Consider the following 23,237-nt stretch of genomic DNA (forward strand, 5'->3'; position numbering starts at 1 on the left):
CAATTGAAAGGATTTTAACTTTCTTTAGGTAGACAGAATTCAAACATCTTAATTTTGCAAATCTGTCTGATTCGTGCTGATAAGTATGAACAAATAGTTCCCAAGCCCAATTTACCCATCTAAATACACTTGAAGGATAGGATACATTAGAGGAATGATTCTCAGACTGCTCTAGGTCAAGTCTTAGGCAAGGGGGGTTCAAATGAAAGTCAGCATTCAATCCCCTGCCTTTTTTTTTTCTCGCCATGTCATGTGGGGATGAATTCCAAACAGATGAAATTTTGGGTGAATTAAGTACCTGAAAGGACTATTTCAATGCCAAGTGATTATAGAGAGGGAAACACTACTGAAAATGTAGATTCAAAGTGCAAAGACAAGACAAAAACCCACAAAAACAAAAACACTCCCATTTGGGAGTTAAAAGGTACTCTTAGTAATAATGTCTCCTGGTTATTACCAAGTTATTAACATATGTGAATATAATAATGGAAAGAAATAAGGATGTGAAAATAATTCAATTCCACAAACACTGATTACTGCCTATTGCAGTGATGATAATGATGTTAAGAAAGACCCAAGCTACCGTATATTGAAAACCAGTCAGTGGGCTCCATACTTTATATAAATTATCTCATCTAATTTGTACAATACTCTTTATGAAGTATGTTTTTAATAGTTGAGAACATTGGAGCCTTGAGAAGATAATTTACCAAAGTCTAGCTAGTGTTTGTACTGAGAATCAAACTCAGGTCTATTTGACCTCAAAGCTAAAGCCAGGTTCTTGAGACCAGTTTAGAGTAAGAATACTTAGAGGAACCCTGTACATAAGAAAAAAAGGATATGGTTGCAGCCACATTCCAAGAGCTGATCTCAGTGCTACAGGGTAGCAGACAAAAGAGCAGTACAAGCTTCCTTAGACTTAGCTCATTCAGAAATGAAAAATATGATTCAGACACAGAGAACAAAAGCTCAGAAAAGAAGAAAAGAGGAAGCAAGCTAAAGATACAGGACATTTCTTTGGTACCTAATCTGTGAGCGTGTGGTGGCGGACTTTCTAATGGAGATGCCAGTAGAAGAAGCTAGTCTAAGTGATAGCTACCACTGTTAAACTTTCTCAGATGACTTTTGACTCATTTACCCTGGCCTGCAGTTAATTAGCAGACTATGCTGCCTAAGTTTGTGATAATATATTAGTTTTGGAGATTAGCTTCATGTATATTTCCCCCAACATAATGTGCACACACTGAGACAGAGACCAAGTCAGGCTTGTTCACCTCTTTATCCCCAGGCACTTTGCTAATTGCAGTCTGACAGCAATTGCTTAATAAATATTTTTGAATAAACGAATGAGTGAATGAATGAATGAATGAATGCTTAAGCACTATGCTATACTGCCAGCCATTGTACTAGGTGTCAGGATTTACAGATGTATAACAATTCGTCATCTAAAGAGCTTCCAGCCTGGTGGAGAGATGATCACGCAATAAATATGATACAATGCAGTAAGGGAACAAAATATATGTGCAAGTTATAGAAGTGGCAGGGAAAAGGAAATGATAGATCAGTGAAATGGAAGGACAGACACAGAGAAGGATTATTTAGTTCCTATTCTGATTCTACAGTCTCTCTCAAGGAGAAAACCTTCAAACCAGAAATGGGAGAATGGATATGTTAGTAAGGATTTTTTTTAATTAATTAATTTTTTTTATTCATGAGAAACACACACACACACACAGAGAGAGAGAGAGAGAGAGGCAGAGACACAGGCAGGCTCCATGCAAGGAGCCCGACGTGGGACTCGATCCCGGTCTCCAGGATCGCACCCTGGGCTGCAGGTGGTGCTAAACCGCTGCGCCACAGGGGCCGCCCAGTTAGTAAGGATTTAACATACAACAAAAGGTGGGGAAAGAGTGAGATAGTACTCAGCTGCTTCATGTGAGAATCTCCAGGTCCAGGCCATTCATGCTCTCGAGCAAAGAAAAAGTGTGAAGCTATAGTTGTTCAGTCTAACATGTGTGAAGCACTATGGGGAAAGGAATCAAAAGATGGTCAACATGGGAGTGAATTGTTTAAAAAGGAAAATTAATTGCAGGTAATATTCTAGAAAAGATGATTTAAACAAATGGTCTTTGTACATTTGAAGAAAGAGAGTAGTGACTACTGGAGTTATCGCTTGAGTTCACTAAAGAGAGAATGTCCACTTTTCATATTGAACCCCGTGCAGAACCTCAAGCTATAAAATAGATAAAAGCGGAAGTAAGGTACAGAGAACTCTGACCCCATGGAACACAACTAACTAGAAAACCACTGTAGTCCTAAGATGCTCGGACAAAATTTTGTATGTTCTTTCCATGAAGGGCAAAATGCAAACTCATTAATAAGAGTATGGTTGGATATGTGGATTTTTAGTTATTTGAACAATTGAAAATGTCTCTAATAACAGGGATGCTCAGCTCTTTTGCACACCAGTGAGCCTGGGAAGAGGGGTGTGGCACAAATACCAACAAGTATCAGCAGAGGTCATGGTGGGATGGGTAAAGAAGAAAGTCCCCCTGTCCCCCTGAGGATCACTACTCTGAGAGGATATCCTGAACTTGATCCTGTCTTGTTAAATATAGTTTTTAAATCAAAGCATGGATGAAGACTGAGAGGTGGGATTATCACATTGGAGGATGACAAGATCAGGTTTATTTAAATTAAAGAATAAACTTTATTGATTGCTCTGTATGTCATGTCCCACACTAAAGAGGATTCTTGCCTAGAGATGTACAAAGTTTTGATGATGCTGACCTGACTTACCGGGCTTTGTTTGTTTGCCTGCTTTTTGTTGTTGCTCTTTTACTTACTTAATATGAACAAACAAACTCATCAAGATCCAAAAAGCTCCCGTACCTTTAGTATGTACTCAAGGATAGAGCATCTACAACTTAAGGCAGGGGGGTGAGGAGGATAACGTAACATATTCCTGTACACCGTGGATACATCCCATCTAGAGTACAAGATCCAGATCAAATACCATGTTTCGAGGTAGACATTAACAAACAGCATTGTATCCAGGGAATGTAACTGGAGTGAAAATGTCAGAAAACCACACCCTGGGAGGATTAGTGGGAAGAACTAAGGATGTCTAATCCCATAGAACAGCAACACATATGGACAGCCACATGCAGAAGAATGAAACTAGACCATTCTCTTTCACCATACACAAAGATAAACTCAAAATGGGTGAAAGATCTAAATGTGAGACAAGAATCCATCAAAATCCTAGAGGAGAACACAGGCAACACCCTTTTTGAACATGGCCACAGCCACTTCTTGCAAGATACATCTATGAAGGCAAGAGCAACAAAAGCAAAAATGAATTATTGGGACTTAAGATAAAAAGCTTCTGCACAGCAAAGGATACAGTCAACAAAACCAAAAGACAACCTACAGAATGGGAGAAGATATTTGCAAATGACCTATCAGATAAAGGGCTAGTTTCCAAGATCCATAAAGAACTTATGAAACTCAACAGCAAAGAAACAAACAATCCAATCATGAAATGGGCAAAAGACATGAAGAGAAATCTCACAGAGGAAGACATAGACATGGCCAACATGCACATGAGAAAATGCTCTGCATCACGGGCCATCAGGGAAATACAAATCAAAACCACAATGAGATACCACCTCACACCAGTGAGAATGGGGAAAATTAACAAGGCAGGAAACCACAAATGTTGGAGAGGATGTGGAGAAAGGGGAACCCTCTTGCACTGTTGGTGGGAATGTGAACTGGTGCAGCCACTCTGGGAAACTATGTGGAGGTTCCTCAAAGAGTTAAAAATAGACCTGCCCTACGACCCAGCAATTGCACTGCTGGGGATTTACCCCAAAGATACAGATGCAGTGAAACGCCGGGACACCTGCACCCCGACGTTTATAGCAGCAATGGCCACAATAGCCAAACTGTGGAAGGAGCCTCGGTGTCCATCGAAAGATGAGTGGATAAAGAAGCTGTGGTCCATGTATATAATGGAATATTACTCAGCCATTAGAAATGACAAATACCCACCATTTGCTTCAACGTGGAGGGAACTAGAGGGTATTATGCTCAGTGAAGTAAGTCAATCGGAGAAGGACAAACATTATATGGTCTCATTCATTTGGGGAATATAAAAAATAGTGAAAAGGATTAAAGGGGAAAGGAGGGAAAATGAGTGGGAAATATCAGTGAGGGAGACAGAACATGAGAGACTCCTAACTCTGGGAAAGGAACAAGGGAAAGTGGAAGGGGAGGTGGGCAGGGGGATGGGATGACTGGGTGATGGGCACTGAGGGGGGCACTTGACGGGATGAGCACTGGGTGTTATGCTATATGTTGGCAAATCAAACTCCAATAAAAAATAATTAAAAAAAAAGAACAGCAACACATGGAGCCCACATAACCCGCTTGTCAAATATTGGCATATCTACCACCATTGCTTTCAAACACTTGGAGTTTGGAGAACAGGAGCAGGATTTATTCTGTTTACCTTGAAGGCAGGACTAGGGTCAAAAGATATAATTAGATGGCAGCATACTAGTCAATGTAAAGAAGAACTCTCTAACAATTACAGCTGGATAAATAGAATTGGCTCTCTCAAAAAGCAGTATTCTCTGGGTCATGAAAGATGTGTAGTAAGTGGCTTTGTAGAGGACATGGTTTTGTGGTATGAGTTAGATAGACAATCTAGTCACTAATTCTCTGGCAAACTGAAGAAAAATATCCATATTATTTTGATATTCAGTCAAATCTTATAATTCTTCTGCTCATTACTTGTTAACTACAGGTGGCAAACTGGAACCAATTTAATTATGCCCTCAAAGAACCAGGAAGATTTGATTGTTTTGTCAGCTTCTAAGAACTTCAACAACCTGAATTTACAATGTGTCTGTGGCTTATGTACCACCACTAAAGTCACCAAAAAGGATGATAATATCAACATATAAGACGTATAAACCTTCATACGTTCTGTTATCCTCCCTCTGGTTTAGACCAACATTGTTTCTTTCAGTGGTGGCTACTAAGCCAAATAAATCCAACAGTGTACTGGTAAATATTTAACAAGGATGTCACTGGAAAAAAAATAAAAGGTTCTAACACGTTGTGTTTGTCAAGTCCTATGGTGTAAATAGTGTCCTCATGGCTGATTTCAAGCTACCATTGGGAGAATATATGCACAATACACTTTAGTGAGCAACTTTTGTGAGCTGGCTGGAGCACACCACTGGATGCACCCCATAGTTTAATCAGGAGAATCAGTTCAATTGATTTCTCCTGAACCCCAGAGGATCAATGTATATTGCATAGGAAGGATGTAGAGATTACATATGCTTAATTGTTCTATTAAAATTAAATACCAGCAATATTTTGAAAGAACATATTCTTAAATATATTGCATTTGCCCAGGGCTGTAGCCCAGTCTCTCAGTCTCCATCGCTTTGATCAGGTGTATTTTTTCTGTTTTTCATTTGGTGTTGGAGCAGGCCTCCATTTAGGTATACATTCTGGAAGCACTGGCACTACCTGTGCTCTTGAGCAAGCTGTACAGAGTCTAACAGAGAAGTTCTGTAGGGATAAATGGAGGTAAAAAATACCATGACCAGCAGACTCTGATCTGTCTGATAAAGAATTATAGTATGATGAATTAGTTAAAGACACATCCAAAAGTTTGGAAACATAGATTTGAGATAATAGCCTGTGGCAACCATTTCTCATAATCCTTTATATTTTCGAGAGCATTTAGGATATTTACCTAGAAGTTAGTAAATCACAAGACTGTTTAAGAGATATAAGGAACAGGGCTAGAGGTTAAGGTGGAGAATTATGTTGTATGGGTGAGTCACTAAGTGAATAAAGCACAACCATAAGGGTAAGATTTCAGGTGAAGAAAATTTAGGTAGAGATTTTTAAAGGGTTGATCATTAAAGGAAGAGTTACCACCTGGCATTTTTTTTTTTTTTTAATAAAGAGAGAGTGCAAACAACCAAGCATTACTCAAGGAACATGTGACTGAAGGATTGAGAAAACTAATTCTGGGAAGTAATTGGAAGTGGTACCAGAGTGCAGACAGTCCTTTGATCTCAGAAAGGAGAAAAAGAACAATCAAGATTGAAAAAACATTGAGAAGGAAAGCCAGTCAAAGCTGTGAAAGCTAAATTAAATTTCTTAGAACAAGGTAGTAGAATCCAGTAAGATACAACCCAGAGGCAATTGGAATGCCAAGGCTCTTTGAAACATAAATGGCTGCCTAATGCATTTTGCAGATACATGAGAAATGGGAATAAAGGCTAATGTAATTGTTCAACAATGTGGTGCAGATGATGAAATCTAAGCACTTAATTTGGAAAAGAGTACAGTATTAAGATGACCGCCTTGATTACTGTGAAGAGTATGACATGTTTGAATGGGCTTGACAGGCAAAACGGATACTCTCTGTAATTCAGAAATCTAAAGCTAGTTATTTCTTCTAGGAACAAGAATTTTATTCATTTAGCTTTCTCTATTGATTGTTTTGTGACATTGTTTGGAGCACCAACACCATCAACAAAAAAGACACCTGAGAGCCCAAATAGAATTGGATTTTTTTTTTCTACACATCTAATTGGATATATTATTTCCCAATGTGGCTAGCTCATAATTTGATTAAGAGATGGATTTCGAAATAAGAAGCGATTTTACAGTGAAAAACTAAATTCCTATTCTTACTTGTTTCCAAAGTGTGTAGTGTGTGTGTAGTTTGTTTCAAGAAGTGTGTGGTGTATGTTTCTGTCTACAAATCTTTCACTGAAAGGCAGCATCAGAAGGGGTGCCATTACAGAGGCAGGCTCTCTATTTGGAACCTAGTGAAATGCCCTGGGAAGACTTGGAGGCACAGTGGAAAGAGGAACTTCTCCTTACTGTTCTGGGCTGTTGGTTCTCAAATAAGGAAAAGGGAAATGACTTGGTTCCACGTCCAGTGGGTTTCCTGTGGTGTTGCGGCTGGTCTCCATGGGGAGGGCTTTGGAAAGTGTTTGTCTTGTCAGAAGTTGTCTTCTCTCTCTTACTCCATAGAAAGCTCACTGCCACTCACAGAGGACCACCTCCAGCCAAAGCCAAAGTGGAGAAGTTTGTACAATCCTTGCTTTCCTCTTTTGACCCTGTTCTGTGCCAGCAAACCTCCTGCTGCCCCAGTCAAAATAATGGAATCAATTTAGCTACATTTATTTTATTACTTACTCCAGAGGTATTAGTATTTCAAGACAAATGTTACATTAAAAGTCAAATTTTTAAGTATCAGAGTGATATTTTTGGATAGCGAATGTTTTTGGAAGCTAATTTTAGATTTTGGATAGCTAAACCCTAGATAAGTATAGTCAATGATATTTTAAAAATCTTAAAAGTTAATATAATAGAGGAATTATAATTAAAATATACAACTGTTGGGGATCCCCCTGGGTGGCTCAGCGGTTTAGCGCCTGCCTTTGGCCCAGGGTGTGAACCTGGAGTCCCGGGATCGAGTCCCGCGTTGGGCTCCTGGCATGGAGCCTGCTTCTCCCTCTGCCTGTGTCTCTGCCCCCCCGCCCCCCCATCTATCATGAATATGTAAATTTAAAAAAATCTTTAAGAAAATATACAACTGTTTCTTCATTCGGTCTTCTCAGATTTTTTTTTAAAGCAAACTGGTCCGCATTGCTATGATCTTTTATTAGGTTCGTGTGACATGTTTCTGAGTTTCTAAATATTTTCAACACAGAGAGGCTAAAATCAGACACCTTAGAATCCCATTATCTTTTTGCTTGGTATTCATTTGAAAGGAGCAATGATATCCAAATGTCTTCTGTTTACATCTTCACCAAAAAGGGAAGTTGCGTGTTTTCACTTATCAATGACAAACCGAGCCATGACTGCCTCTCCAACTTCCAACACTAAGTACGATTAAAAATAAAAGATGAATCAATAGGAGAATTCTTTCTTTCTTTCTTTCTTTCTTTCTTTCTTTCTTTCTTTCTTTCTTTCTTTCTTTCTTTCTTTCTTTTTGGTTCTTCTTTTCTTCTGCAGCTTATTAAAGAAAAAGCATAAAAGTCGCTGAATACAAATTACAGTATCAGAATATATTACTGCCTGATATGGAAGGTTCCTGTAGGTTTGTGGCTCTCCCAACATTCATCACATGTATAATGTGCCTCAAAGTTCGCCACAATAAATCTTTTGGTTCTCAGATAGAATTATAGTCTCCCAGCTGCTAAAAACCACTGTACACAGTACCAAACCTCAGAAAGGTATGACTCCCTATAGGTACAGAGATTGGCTTTCCCAATGCCTAGGGGGGATAATCAATTAATTTTAGAATAAGAAGTAACAGGATAATATAACCAGTTTTCTATTGAGTGAGTCAGTGTTTAACATCATTGAGTTTCTTTTTCTTCAGCACACATGGTCCAATAATTTACTTATCCCACTGGGTCTTTGTTAAGATTAAATTGAATGATGTTTACCAAATGCCTGGCAAATAAAAATCACTTAATGAATGGCGGCCATTACTATTGTTTTGCCAATATTTGATTGGGAATGACTTTGTTCTTTGAGTAGGGCATAGAGTTGGTTTACAGTGGTTTAGAAAGGTAGAGGGCAGATTTCAAAAGCAAATCTAAGACTTATTATTAAAATAAGCTATATGCAAAGCAATCAGGAAAACAATAATAACAGTGGGCTGCTACCAAAAAAATCTTAAGAGACTTCCAATGAAATTTGTCAAAAATATCACCAAAGGAAATATGAGATAAGCTCTAGGCTAGATTGTGCCTCGCTTAATTTAAGCAATGGCCTTCTTATACAATTGGGAGCAAGGCAGATACATAAATTGCAAAATACATAAAAACAAGGTATTTTAAAACACACGGCACACCTCTGCTGTCTGACTTTGTACTGGGAACTAGAGTTACACGTAACACAGGTGTGCTCATTGGTGCTTCAGCGATTTAATAAGAGGCTCTTCATGTTAAGTATCCTGGATTACCTAAAAAACATTTCCTTTGTCCCATAATAGTGGGAGAGCATTCCTATATTTTGATAGGCTGATGGAGCAGTACATGTTTAAAGATTGTCTTTGGTTGATGTTTTCTGAGCTGTGTTTCTCTCCACTTAATCTCTAATATGGCCTGGACACATCTCTGACATCTCTTTACTAACTCAAAAGCCTCTCCAAAATCAGTATGTTCAAAAATAATCTCATTATCTATCCCTTCCCTTCCAATCCCAGGCCCACCCTACTCCTCTTCCTGGATTCCTTGCCATATCCTCATAGAGAAAGCTACTATTACCCACAACCTGTTCATTTGTGTAAGCCAGAAATCCAGGAATCATTCTTGACTCCTCCTTTTTTTTTTTCCCTCTAAGTATCACAATGTTCATTGATAGATACAAGTAAATAAGATCAGGGCAAGAACATAATTTGATAAATTATGTAGACTTAATTTCAATACTATAATAAGAGGGACCAATTCAAATCATTACCATTTGTTCCACACCCACAAAACCACGTCAAGGGCAGGAATGGTCTCTCAAAATTGATCAGTTTTGTGCAAGTAAACCATGTTTCTTTTAAAAAGACTTTTGCGCTTGCCCAGGTTCAAGGATATTAAAATCTAGCACATAAATCCTATTACGGGAGGTAGAAATACAGGCAATATACTATTACAGCAACAAGTAACCACAGTTAAGAATTTTTCTGTAACAACCAAATGGATAATCAAATATTGCAACAACACAATATTCCTGAGAAAAGTGCATTTCTACAGTATCCAGTATTGCTGTTCAATCTTCTAACTTCAAACAGCCTACAGTAACCGGCAGCAAAGACGGTCCTTGCCTGCTGGAAGATTTAGGATGTAATTATCACATGCTACTAAAATACTATCTAAACATTAAAGATACTCCTAAAATATTTGATGGTAGACTATGATTAAGACATTACACTACAAAAAAATCCTTATGCAAAGGGAAACACTAACTGATGTGCTTCTGCTTTAAATATTGTGAAAACATTACAGCAGAATGACTTTTTGCAGTGGTTAGGTCAAATGCAGTTTGGTCATAGCAATGGTATGTTTTGCACAATTCGAGGCTTTGGCTGGTTCTTTAGTCAGCTTCTTCCTCAGACACTTCTTCTTCAGCAGTTTCTAGCCAGGTTAGCCACTGATTCACCTGGAATGAAGCCTTGCCTTTCCCAGCAATCTCTTGGGTTGTATCTTCTTTCCAAGCCCAGCCCTCTTTTCCTTTCAAAACCAGCCTGTCACCAAGAGCTGTTGACTTTACTCTCGAAACTTCTTCCTCTGTCCATTTCTCTTCATCTCTCCTATCATCAGTCTATCTAACTCACCATCATCCTTCTCCTGGACTACTGCGATAGCCTCTTAACTGGTTAATCCTGTATGCTCCCCCACCCTTAAGCATGGCAGCCCTTACCCCAAAACTATTCTCACAGCATAGGATGAACCCGATCATATTATTCTACTACCCTGACCCCAATGCCCAAAACTCTCAGATGTCTTTTGATGGTCTTAGATGAAGAGAAAAAAAGGTGCCTTAACATGGTCTACAAAGTCTCGTCCTGCCTCCTCCATGTATAGTCTACTTCATGAAGTAGACTCTGTTCCAGCCACACTAGTACTCACTATGCTTCCTCCTCCAGCACAAGGCAGTTCTGGCTCTTCCTGTTGCCTGAACCACTCTTGCCAACCCTTTGGCCTAGTTAGTTGTTCGGATTTCCATTCAGTCGTCACTTCCTTGAAGACGCCTTCCTTGGCCTCTGGACCACACCAATGCCCTGTTACATACTTTCACAGCCTTTGCAAATCTCCTTTATAGCACTTAATGAAGCTATGATTCTATTTTGTCTACATGATTGATATTTTTCTTTCCTATTAATATAAAAGTTCCAGAAGAGAAGGGATCACATCTATTTTTGATACCAGTTGGCCCCAGCCCAAGCATAGGCTCTATGACCTGGTGGTACTCAATAACAAATATTTATTGAATGAATAACTAAATGATGTCAGATAGGCTTTCCACATAGCTTTCAGTGAAGACATTACTGTTTTCGCTTAAAAGAAAAAAAAAAAAGCCTCGGCAGGCAGGTAGTCTGTTGTGTAAAATGTCCAGCTTGGTCCACGAAGTATGAAAAGTATGAAAGTATGTAACAAGTATGAAAACGGATAATTCAACCAAATCAAGGTAAGGATACAAGGTTTTGCAAAAAGTGAGTTCCTAATGCTTTTTTACCTTTAGTTTTAAAGAGTTCAGTTTTTCCTCCCTGAGGTGTTCTCTCAACATCTCCCGGTGGAGCCTCTCTTGCTCTCTTGCAAATTCACCAAGAGTGTACTGGCGCACGCTGTTATGGCGGCTGGACATGCCCAGGGTGCTGCCCCCTTGACTGGGCACGCTCGTGAAGCCTTGCCTCCTGGTGAAGTAGTACACGGTGACACAACTGAAATGCACATTCTTTGTCCTTAGCCGCTTCTCTCTTTTGAGGATGGAGGAGGCTGGAAGAGAAAGAAACAATTCAGTGAACACCTAGGGCAGCAGGTTTCAGATGAGGTGAAGAATTAGAAAGTGCCATTTGATGATATTGAATCTACAGTCAACCCTTTTTGGTTAGGAGACACTAAAGATGTTGTATCTGAGAGCTGGCATAGATTTCTATTTCCTTTCTTGAATTTTCTTCTAGCTGTAGTAGAGTAGACTTTTAAGCCCTCTGTAATGGTAGTCTAAGCAAACTTTCAGGAAAGTTGCCAACAGTCTATGAGTCAGTGGCAGGATTTAATTTTATTTTCCCTAACGTCTTAAGTTTTGGTTTTATGGTTTTCACGAGAGTTGCATCATAGTCTAATCAGAAAAGGCACACTACACTACAAACTCTTATATTCTGGATCTTATTTTGATATCAGGGGCATTTGGCATAGAAAAATGTCTATTTACAAATTTTAGAAAATTTCACAAAGCAATAAAAACTCACATAAAAAGGCTCAGTGGCACTATTTAGACATTTTTACAACCTAGATCTAACAAAGCTTTGATTTGGTAAGAACCCCACTAAAGCATTGCAGACAGTGGGATTTTAATACAAGTATATACTGAGATGATTGACAATGGTCATGAACTACATCAGAACCTTTATTATTAGTTACAAGGCCACCAAGATGCATTGAACATCGTGTAAGTTTGAGATACACGCTGTGGTTGAGAAAGAGCCACACATTATAAACATGACCTTTTGGAGATGGAAGACATGCTAGACACCATCTAACCCGGTCCTTCTATTTTATAAAGTAGCCCAGACTTGCAGAATTTGAGTATTTTCAATGAAGGTAGTTAGTGGCAAGGCTACACTCAAACTTAAAAGCTCCCACTCTGGTGCCATATTATAGACACTTCTCCATTGGGGAAGGAAGTACACTGAATTGAGGAGGAAAATATAGAATCATGCTCTTATGGGTCATTTCCTTCCCACTGCTACCAATTTGTTGAGGTTCTAGCCCTCGATACCCCAGGATGTAAGTTTATTAGGGAACGAGGTCCTTATACAGGTGATCAAGTTGAGGTGAGATCATCAGGGTGGGTGCTAATCCAGTACAAATGGTGTCCATATAAAGAGGGAAAATATAAACTCACATGCAGAGAGGGATGATGTAAAGAGACAAAGGGAGAAATCTGTGTGAAGATGGATAACAGAGATTAGTATGAGAGATTAGTATTAGTAACAGAGATTAGTATTTCTGTATGCTGCAGAAAGCTAAGGGATGCCTAGGGCTACCAGGAGCTGGAAATGCAAGGAAAGCCCCTGCTTTCATAGAAAGCACAGTTCTGCAAACATGTTGATTTCAATCTTGTCTCCAGAACTGTTGAGACAAGAAATTTTCGTTGTTCTAAGTCACTGAGTTAGTGGTACTTTGTTTCTAAACTAATATGCACATTCAAGTAGAAAAATAGGCAGAAACAATAAATGAGACAAAAATCCTTGGATAGCAACGAGTAATATAAGCTAACGTTTATGGAGCTTATGGAGTACTTCCCAAGTGCTGGACCATGCAAAGAATTTTACATGAATTATCTCATTTTATCCTTACATCTCCTTGGGTTGATATTACCCATGTCTCCATGTGAGGAAACCAAGTCACCAAAGGTTGAATAACATTGCTAAAGTCATATAACCAGTTGTGAAGCTGGGGTTCATTATTTCAAGGTCCAGGCTCTTAACCACCATTTCACAGAGAGAACTAAAGCCACCCTGAGGGAACCAAACAAGGCTGAAACTTGCTGTCATACTACTTCTGGTAGATGTCAACTGCTGCTGCCTTCAGAGATGATTTTGATTTGGAAGGCTACACAATGAGAGAAAAGGGACTACACTATCACTTTGAATTTATATAAGAATCTTTTAACAAGGGAGTTCAGGTTCCTTAGTCTCCTATGTCCTCCACCTCATAAAGCATTCAACCTAAATACAGAGAGGCTGTTATGATTAATCTCATTTCATGAACTGGTTTATTCAATAAATATAAATCAAGGGCCTGCTATGTGCCCGGCACTTTCTGGATGATTGGATATATTGGTGAAAAAACCAGATGGTGATTCCTGCCCACATGGAACTTCCATTTCCAGCGATGAGAAACTCAGGCAGAATGAACAGACTCAAAAGTTTACGGAGTAAGAGAAATATGACATTTGGGCAAGAATTTCATTTTCCGAACTTCTTTTTTCTACTGTTTTACCTCTCCAGAGGAGATTGCCAGAAAGCAAAGGCTTTCAAACGTGCACATAATTTCCCCATTTATTTATGTACATGTTCACTACACATACTTGTACTCCTGGCAGCAGAGACAGTTTTCAACTTTGATTTAAAAGCTCTGATCTGCTTCATAACGGTATGTTTAAATCATCTCAAAACAGGGAAGAATTTGTCAAAATGTGAAAGATTACCGTAGAAAGAAAAATTCAACAACCTGCCTACGAATCTGCCACCCTGACAGCCTCATCTGTCACCGTCTTACAGCAGGCGAGAGCTACTGGTTTTGGGGTGATAACCTTCAACCTTTTTCACTCTTATTATCATAAAATGATGCCCTTCAGACATTATCTTTCAAGGCCATGAATTTATAAATTAAAAAAATATTTTAATGAACCGATTTAAAATAATTATCATAAACATCTCTGATGATTTTATTAATTATTTTTTAGACAATTCATGGTAGTAGTCTAGACAAATTTTCTTTCTTTTTTTTTAAGATTTTATTTATTTTTTTTCACGAGAGACACAGAGAGACAGAGAGAGGCAGAGACACAGGCAGAGGGAGAACTGGGCTCCATGCAGGAAGCCCGATGTGGGACTCGATCCTGGCTCTCCAGGATCACGCCCTGAGCCAAAGGCAGGCGCCAAACCACTGAGCCACCCAGGGATCCCAACAAATTTTCTTTTTAACACTTATTTAGACTTGTACTTGTACTTCTAGATTATAAAAATTCTTCAATATTCTGGATAAATCTATTGTGATATGAATCTACTATTTCCTAAAAAGTCAGATTATATTTTCCCCAAAAGATAGAGTTTAGAGACAATTTTCTAAGGCTTTGAGGATAACAATAGTGGCAACTATAGAGTCCCTTCAGCGGGACTCTTGGCATTGCTAACATGGTCAAAGTGTGTTAGGATTGGATTGGTGTCAGTTCCTATCCACAAGGGTTTATAATTCAAACCTGTGCTTATCCTTGTCCTAGAATTTGCATATTATAAATAGCACCGTAAAAACAAAGATCGAAATGCCTATGGAATATGTTTAAAAGGAAGGCTTTGAAATACTATAAGATCAGCCTTATGGGAGATACTTTAAATGTGGCTTTCCTGAATATAGGAGCCACCCACGTCTCTCTTCTGATGATTGAATTGGAGCGCTAGAATGGGCCTTTATGGGCTATCTCCTGCCTCCAGGCCCCAATTTGACTAACATCGCAAAATGAAGCCATAAAAAAGAGTCTGTGTTCTTCAAGCCTGGGAAAAACAGGCCAAATTCACTCAGCACAGCTGCCTTAGGGAATCGGAAACCTCCCTCATATGCCTACCTACTAATTTGTGCCATTTGCAGAGGGATTGAACTCTACTTTGTGCCTCTATAGAGTTCAGAATTCATTTCACCACTGTGAGGTCAAGAGCAAGTAAAAAAAAGGGTGGAGGTGTCTTTCATTACCGCTTTGAAAATAATTAGTCTGTTTTCATACATGATACAAATTTTTTTGTGTGTCTTTCAACCCGTTTTCTTTGATCTCATTCATAGTTACCACCCGGAGGTGGAAGTGCGTAAATGCGACAGTACTGTGTACGCTGCCCAGGACAGCTCTGGAGAGCACCATTATGGCTCCCATCAGGGTACACTGCTGTTACTGTCAAATGATCACATTTTATGGAGATAGTATTGATCTTTGTAAACTACAGGAATAAATAGCACAGAGTAACTGATGTTAGTTGTCTGCAGAATATAGCTTTCTTAAAATAATGCTTTAAAAGTGAATGCAGAAGACAATTGAGAAATTGTCTAGTTCACAATGTCAGGGTAAGAATGTAAGTAGACAAAATAATCCGTGCCATAAATTATATAGAGTTCATGCACAGAGTGGATTAAAAATGGAAGCCAAAACTAAGAACTGGACAGTGTGTTTCCAAAACCATCCAGGGAAGCCAATGCTGTGATGACATGAATATTTGATCCAACAGAGGAGATGAATATATCAAAGTATCACAGTTGAATCAAATTAAACTCTAAGAAAATGCTTCTGACTTGGCTCCACTTCCACACTCCTAAACCAACCTATTCATACAAATTGGAATACATCTTCAGATCAACAAGACTATCTAGTTGATACATTAATTTTTTTCTTTTGCTGAAAATAATCAAATTTGTTTCAGATGTTTAACAGTCATTTCTGAATATGCATAGTATGTGTCATTACACTGGAGATTGTCTTGTCTGCATGCAGGAGACTGTGATGTGTCTGGGCCTATAAAATTAAAGACCAGATCTTAGACCACTGGCTCCACCACAGTGCAGCCACTCTGGAGCTAACTATGCTTGAGCAGCACGCTAGTTACCCTCTCAAGGCGCTTGTTCTTTTTAATGTCAACAACCATCAGCAAAGCACTGTGAAAGCCAGAAAGGCAGAAAGCAGTAAGAGCTATGTTTCTTGGCACTATATTTGGTACATGCAGGTTGAGAGTTTGTGGTCCAGTCTGATGTTAAACAAGAGGCAAATTATGGAAAATATTAATTCTACCATTTGGGTCTAAAGTCAATGATACACTTCTCTCTCCTATGCACTATGCTCAAAAGGAAAATACCAGATGATTTTTTTTCAAAGATTTGATTTCTTAATTCATGAGAGATAGATAGATAGTTAGATAGATAGATAGATAGAGAGAGAGAGAGAGAGAGAGAGAGACAGGCAGAGAGAGAAGCAGGCAGGGAGCCCCATGTAGGACTCAATCCTGGAACTCCAGGATCATGCCCTGGGCCAAAGGCAGGTGCCAAACCACTGAGCCACCCAGGCATTCCAATACCACATGATTTGTAAGTCTATATTTTGAGTTTATTTTTCATTTATTTGGGGGGAAGTTAGTCTAAGCAAAATGAGATTACTGAAATTAACTTATCTGGTAAATCTTGGTATTTTTTTTTAAAACATACACCCCAAATTAATCAGGGGCTCTCAAAGTATGCATGTTCTTCTTTGAAAAACAAATGAAGATCAAATCAGTTATGAAGTCATGAAGCCTACCTAGCTTATAAACAAAAAATCTGGTTTCATCAGAAAATATTTTGTATAAAAACTAGCCTAATAACTCAGATATTAAGTTGATTTCCAATGGTTAAAGTTATTCAGATAAAAAAAAAGTCCCTAATCTTTACAAGTGACTTCTGTAAATGTCCAGTGATCATATTTTTATGTGTCCTCCAGCTTGCCATGGCAGTCCAGGTTGGCCCCTCTTGATTAGGTGTCAACTACATGGTCTCAAATCCTAACCACAGAGTGAAAATGGATCCAGCAACCAAGAAATATAGGAGTAGTTTCTTTGAAAATGAAGTATAGTTTGCTATTAAAAGCAATCCTTCCTTGTTCTAGTTCTCCCCTTTAATTCTTTTAAGTTACATTCTCAAGCTTCCTGAAAATACTTGCCCCAGTCACTCCATTTATTATTTTGCTCAAGTGAGGTATTTAGGGCATGAGTGAATCATTCAGGTGGGAGAAACTCCACAGGATTGATAATAAGGAAATGTCTGGGACATGAGTGAATGAGAGGCAAGACAAAAATAAGAACTAATTGAGGATGTTTTCTTTCCGACTCATGAACAAAACCCAAATTATCTTAAATGTGGGATGTAAAGTGATCTATCATCTATGGCTAAATCCATGTTACGTTGTTGTGTACTCAGTATGTTATTTTATACTTGGTTATGAAGGGTAGAAAGACACATACAGACGGTCACAAACAAAAGAAAAAGAATCTCCCAAACAATTGGATGGGCACTACTGGGGTATACTCAATGTTTTGGAATTGAAGTGCTTTGCATTTCCAAAAAAGTAATCAGAGCTAAGACAGAACCAGGAAATGTAAGAAAATGTCAGAATCCTCCAAATAGTAAGTCAGGGTTTTTTCCCCTTTAGTATTACTGCCCTTTTACTACGAAATAGCATTCAAAAACAAAAATCAAAGAAAAATAGCTCCCACTTACAGGGATGCCCGAGATGTCAAACCCAAGTTTGTATTTGGCTCCCTACAGTGTGAATGATAGCTCCAAATGCTTTTAAAATTGTAGCACATCTCTCTCCCGAGGCTCTAAATGTCACTCTTCCCCATCTCAAACCAACCAAACAACTCGTGTGCTAGTAAAGGGGCAAGCAGTCTTGCACCACATGTTTATCATAATAAACATACATAAGAACCAGTCATCATTGTGATTTCAGTCCTTCTGTAGGGGAGGAATAGTTTTATAATTCTCAGGCAAGATGAGGTAGTTTAATCATTTAGCTACACGTTATTTTCCATTCTAATACTAAGTTGAAAATATTCACAATGGATTTCCCTCAAGACTAATAATGTCTTTTGTGAATTGCAGCTTCTAAGTGAAAAAAATTCAAGATGACACCCTTTTGTTTAAGTCACCAGTTTGCAAAAACAAAACCAAACAAAAACCTTCCCATACAAGACTGTGTGAAGTCAGTTTTCCATCAAGATACGTCCACATGCTGCACATGCAATTCAACAATGACAACAACAAACTAGCAAAAATAGAAATAATATAAAAAGATGACCCTAGAGTCTGGATGACTAAAGCTTTGTTTTGGATCATGAACATGCATGTCACGTCGTCATCCATTCAGTCTGTCGACTACGTCCATACAAGCAAGCGAGAGAACCGCACAGAGGGGACAGGCTCTCTCCTGAGTCTCTCCAGACAGCTACAGCCCATGCTGCTCAGATGCTGCAAGCTGGTTTTGACATTATTGGGGTGCTTTTACAGCATAATTGTCTATTTGCAGTTCTCAGCTTAAGAAAATAAGATTTACCACCCAAGATTTTGATGTAAATTCAGAAAGCTGCATATAAAAAATTATGTCTAAGTGTAAACTTGGACCTCCCTCCCAGCTTTGATGTCATAAATAATTAAAATGACTAACTCACAATGATCATTTTTCAGAACTAGCTATTTTTTATCCACACATTTCTATTTTATTCAAGATGTCCCCTGCACTGTCCCCCTGATTCTTATGAATAAAAGAAAGGGAAGGAATCATTTGCTCTCATATGTGTTAAGACAGAAGGGATAAATATTATATTTTAAAGTTATAAAACTGAAATTGAAAAATTGAAGCATCAAAAATTTTAGAAAGAAATCATGTTCTCCTTTATAGATAATTGACTTAACACTAACCTTGAGCCCCCTTGCATTAATTTGACGTTCTACTGCAAGTGTGCTCTGACCGCAGAGTGCCCTAGCCATCAATAGAAAATGCGATTGATATTGGGGATGGTGAATTGCCAAACTAAAATAAATTCAGATCAAACTATAGATTAAATAATACCACTCACTGAGTTATCTACTCATTTTCATTCTAATTTTCATTTCTTATCAATCCATCCATCAAATTTACAGGGACTCATATCATCAATTTTGTTGTTCCAATTCTATGTGATGTGCAGTCTTCCTTCCAATTCAGTTTTGTCTTTTTGTAATACATTACTTAAATGAAATTTATAAATTCAAATCCTTGCATAAAATACTTGAAACACAATGTTATGTGACATGGTTTTGCTAAATCTGCTCAGTTTTGCCCAAAGTAGACTGGAAATTGGGAATTTTCTCCATCTGGTCCACGTACTCCTCTAACCACCTGACATTGTTACTGGTAGGAGCTAGTATAGGATTTTGATCAAGTCAATTCTTTTCTCTTTTCACACTATATACATCTCTTTGGATAATACTAAACTTTTCCAAGGAATCTGGAGGATTCAATGTTAACATTTACACATGGAACATATGGCACATACATTGTTATGGAGGTGTTTATTTGTCTTCTTATTCGTAAAGGACATTTCTTTATTGTAAGCATGTAATATTACTAATGAATTAGAAAAACATGATCCTGTCCTGGGACCCAGAAAACAATAAATTGTTAAATAATGTAATCAATCAAAACTCTGAATTCTAATAATTGCTACGATCCATTGTACAAATTACCTTCATGAGCATCCGCATGTCTCAGTTCCTCCATTCATATTTTCAGAATTATGTTTATCTACCTCATAGGAATATTACCAGGAATAATTACCTTTGTAAAAAGCCTTAAGAATCACAGATGGAAAGCATTACATATACAGAGTACTATCTTGGTGATGCTGTTAAAACCAAATAAAAAGTACTCCTCTATTATCAGTGAGAAAATAAGGACCACCTACTTCCCAGTTTATTTCCTTAATTTCTCATACGTGCAGTTAAGCCCTAAAACCTCCTGCTTAAGAAACACATTTCGCTACTACTAGAGAAACAGCCATTTGCAAAATATATAAATTTATACTCTCATTTTATTAGAATCTCAACATGGATACCATCTTAAGACCATACTGTTTCTTACTGGGGGAAAAAGGTGGTTGTTACTACACATAAATAATCGTAGCTCTGGCTGCAGTCCAAGATGTAAGCACTTTCCTGTGCTGTCTCAGCAATTCTCCTGATGTCAAAGACACATTAAAATAAATGGGAACCATATGGCTCCGCAGCAGAGTACCCGCACTCTTACAACCGAGAGGGCAATGCGATTCATTACCACCATCGGAGAAATATTTTGGGGACATGGAATATCTCTCAATGCAAAATAAAGCTGCGTGAGGCAGGCCATTTGATTAAAATCTGCACACAATGACAGAGGAGACATTTGCTGTTCTCCGGCTCTACTAACCTGTTCTGCTGCTTTTTACATTTTCTCCATACCACTGTGAGCCTCTCCTGTTAGAAGAATTAAACAGCACTTTCCACCTGCTCGATGACTTTCCCACACAGTATTTCATCTGGTCCCCCAATACAGCCCCATCAAGCCTAATATATCATGATAATCCAGGTCAGAACATCACTTAACAATAACCACAACCAAACCAAATCCAAAGCTTCAAAAACAAGAGCAACAAGACGTTTCTAAGATCCAACCATTCTGGAGAGCAACACAGAGTCAAAGATTATATGTTGAACTTTGACCTTTGCCAGGAAGGATGAAATCTGGAAGCATTTTTTTTTTAAATATGAAAGCCTAAAAGGCCTTTACTATATTTATCCCAAATAGAAATCCAAATCATTGAGAAACATAAAAGGAAGAAATTCATCAATGCTGTATTACTGGCTCCATATGTCAGAAATCTAGGTTTAAAAAAGAGACACGGCTGCAGAGTTGGGATGAAAGATGAGGCTGGGAATGCAGCCAGCGGGAGGGGGCGGCTGGGGTTACTGAGGTGCTGTCAGTGAGTGATTTGGGAGGACTGTAAACATCAAAAGCAAAAAGAAAAACTTTTAACTTTGACTTTTTCTCTAATGCACATATTTTTTGATTGAGCATATGCTTCAATTTTTAATATTGCCCTGATTGTCTGTTTTAATGTTTTTTTAAGACTATGAATCGCTTCAGCACCATGTCTGGCATAATAGCATTATCACCCAACATCTACTAGAAAAGTAAAATGAAGACTCATCCCAAACGTCAACTCCAGAAAGCCTTTCATAGACTGCCTAAGAATGAGGTGAGTGCTCTTTTTACGAATTTCTGGATCATCCTTGCCTTGGCACTGATAATCTGAGTGTGCGTTTCTTTTCTTTTTTAAGATTTTATTTATTTATTCATGAGGGACACAGAGAGAGAGAGAGAGGCAGAGACATAGGTAGAGGGAGAAGCAGGCTCCCTGCGGGCTGCCTGATGCAGGACTTGACCCCAGGACCTGAGCCAAAGGCAGATGCTCAACCACTGAGCCACCCAGGCGTCCCTGAGTGTACGTTTCTACTCTACTATGAGCTTCGGACCTCAGGCACAAGGACCCTATCTTACCCTCTGGGGAAACTCTCGGCATAGGATTCCTTGATTAGTGTCTGTTTAACTAAATTAGATGAATGAATAACTGAACTCTGGGCTAAGCACATATTTACATTTCCTAAATATGTTTTCCCTAATCTTAAATGGTAAGGTGACATTTAACAGCTCTTCCCTGAAGCTTCAGGCTCAACACGTCTTCCTTCCTCCCTTCCTTGCTGTTAGTCATTTTATTTCCCCGCCGGGGTCCTTTTCAGTGAAAAATAAAAATGTATGTATTGGAGAGAGGACACATCGCCCTCATGGCTTGAGGGTACACGTAACATTTGTATTAGGAACCATTTGAAATATGCTATATTTTACATATCAGAGGATCTAACATAGCAAGCCAACTCTGGCATCATAAGAGACCTCTAAACAATCCATCAATAATGAGCTTGTAAATCCAACTCTAAAAAGCAAGTAGCGGGGAGGAGAAAGAGTTACCTGAGAATTACAAAATAATTTTGAAAGAGAAATCCCGCTGACAAAATATCACTAATTAGTATTGACCTCCAGCAAAAAACATGACTGAAATTCCTGCCTTCAGCGGTCCATTAGTGATAGATCTACAAAATGCTTCTCTCTCTTAGTATTGAAATTGTCATCTTTGCCTCAGAGCAGGGACTGTCCTGTGAAAATAAAAATCACATTGCTCAAGATTTATTAATTTCCCATGAAACTTTATCATATATTGTCATGTTATAAGACAATGTTTCTCTTTTTGGTGGTAGTGGTGAAGAGACACAAGTAAAAGGCCCAGGTGACATCCTGAGACAAGCAGCAGAAATAAGCCAGGAGAATTCTAAATTTTTGTTAAAATATAAAAGGACAGAACCGAAACAATATCGGCTAGAATAGAAGTGGAATGAGGGCAGAAACCTGTCATGCATGGGACTGGTTTTACCCTAAAGCTACAAAGTCATCCTGTGGATGTTTCACAGATGGAGGTAAAAGGCATGCGACTCTTGAGTCCAAATAAAACTTTACTGTTCGTGGCACAGCAAAAGGCACGGGCATCCTATTTCTGTTGTATTCTTTGTCCTCCAAACTGTCCACGGCAGCAGAGAAATGCTACACATGGCAGGTCTGCATTGTACCAAAGGCCTAACGAGCTTGAGAACCCAGGGGTTCTTGGCACGCAAAAAGAATCCCATTCTGTGTCCCCAGAGGAGACATAACCTCATCCCTCAAGGTTGCTTCCTACCAACCCAACACTGCATTCTTGACATCCTCAGAAAGACACGTAGGAATGCAAAAACCTAAGGAAGTTTTTAAATTTGTTTATTTTGTTCATTCATATATCCCAAGCACCTGGAATAGGGTCTGGCGTAATATTCGGTACATCGCTGTTTAATGAATGAGTGGGATTTATTGACGGGCTTCTTCTCTTATTAAACCTTGTAATTCTTGTGAAATGATCATTTCACAGGCATGTTTATTGTAACTATCCCTTAGTACGGGAAAGCAATATTCATAACACACGAAGAAACAATGTTTCCTGCAAAATGTCTATGAACTAAAGAGTTTCTTGAAGAATGTTTAGTGAGGTATTTTTATTCCTATGAAGTAAATCA

General features: G+C 38.5%; 1 protein-coding gene across 4 annotated transcripts in view; it reads right to left on the reverse strand.

Moving 5' to 3' along the window:
• The window catches only part of CSRNP3 (cysteine and serine rich nuclear protein 3), a 189,606-nt gene that overhangs the window by 9,581 nt on the left and 156,788 nt on the right, over positions 1 to 23,237 (reverse strand). For all 4 annotated transcript variants that reach the window (XM_072810974.1, XM_072810975.1, XM_072810976.1 and 1 more), the window contains one exon: positions 11,287 to 11,546. In XM_072810974.1, the coding sequence (XP_072667075.1) occupies positions 11,287 to 11,546 (260 nt within the window). The remainder of the gene's footprint in view (positions 1 to 11,286; positions 11,547 to 23,237) is intronic.

Source organism: Canis lupus, chromosome 34 (genome assembly GCF_048164855.1).
Source record: "Canis lupus baileyi chromosome 34, mCanLup2.hap1, whole genome shotgun sequence".
NCBI classification, from domain to species: Eukaryota; Metazoa; Chordata; class Mammalia; order Carnivora; family Canidae; genus Canis; species Canis lupus.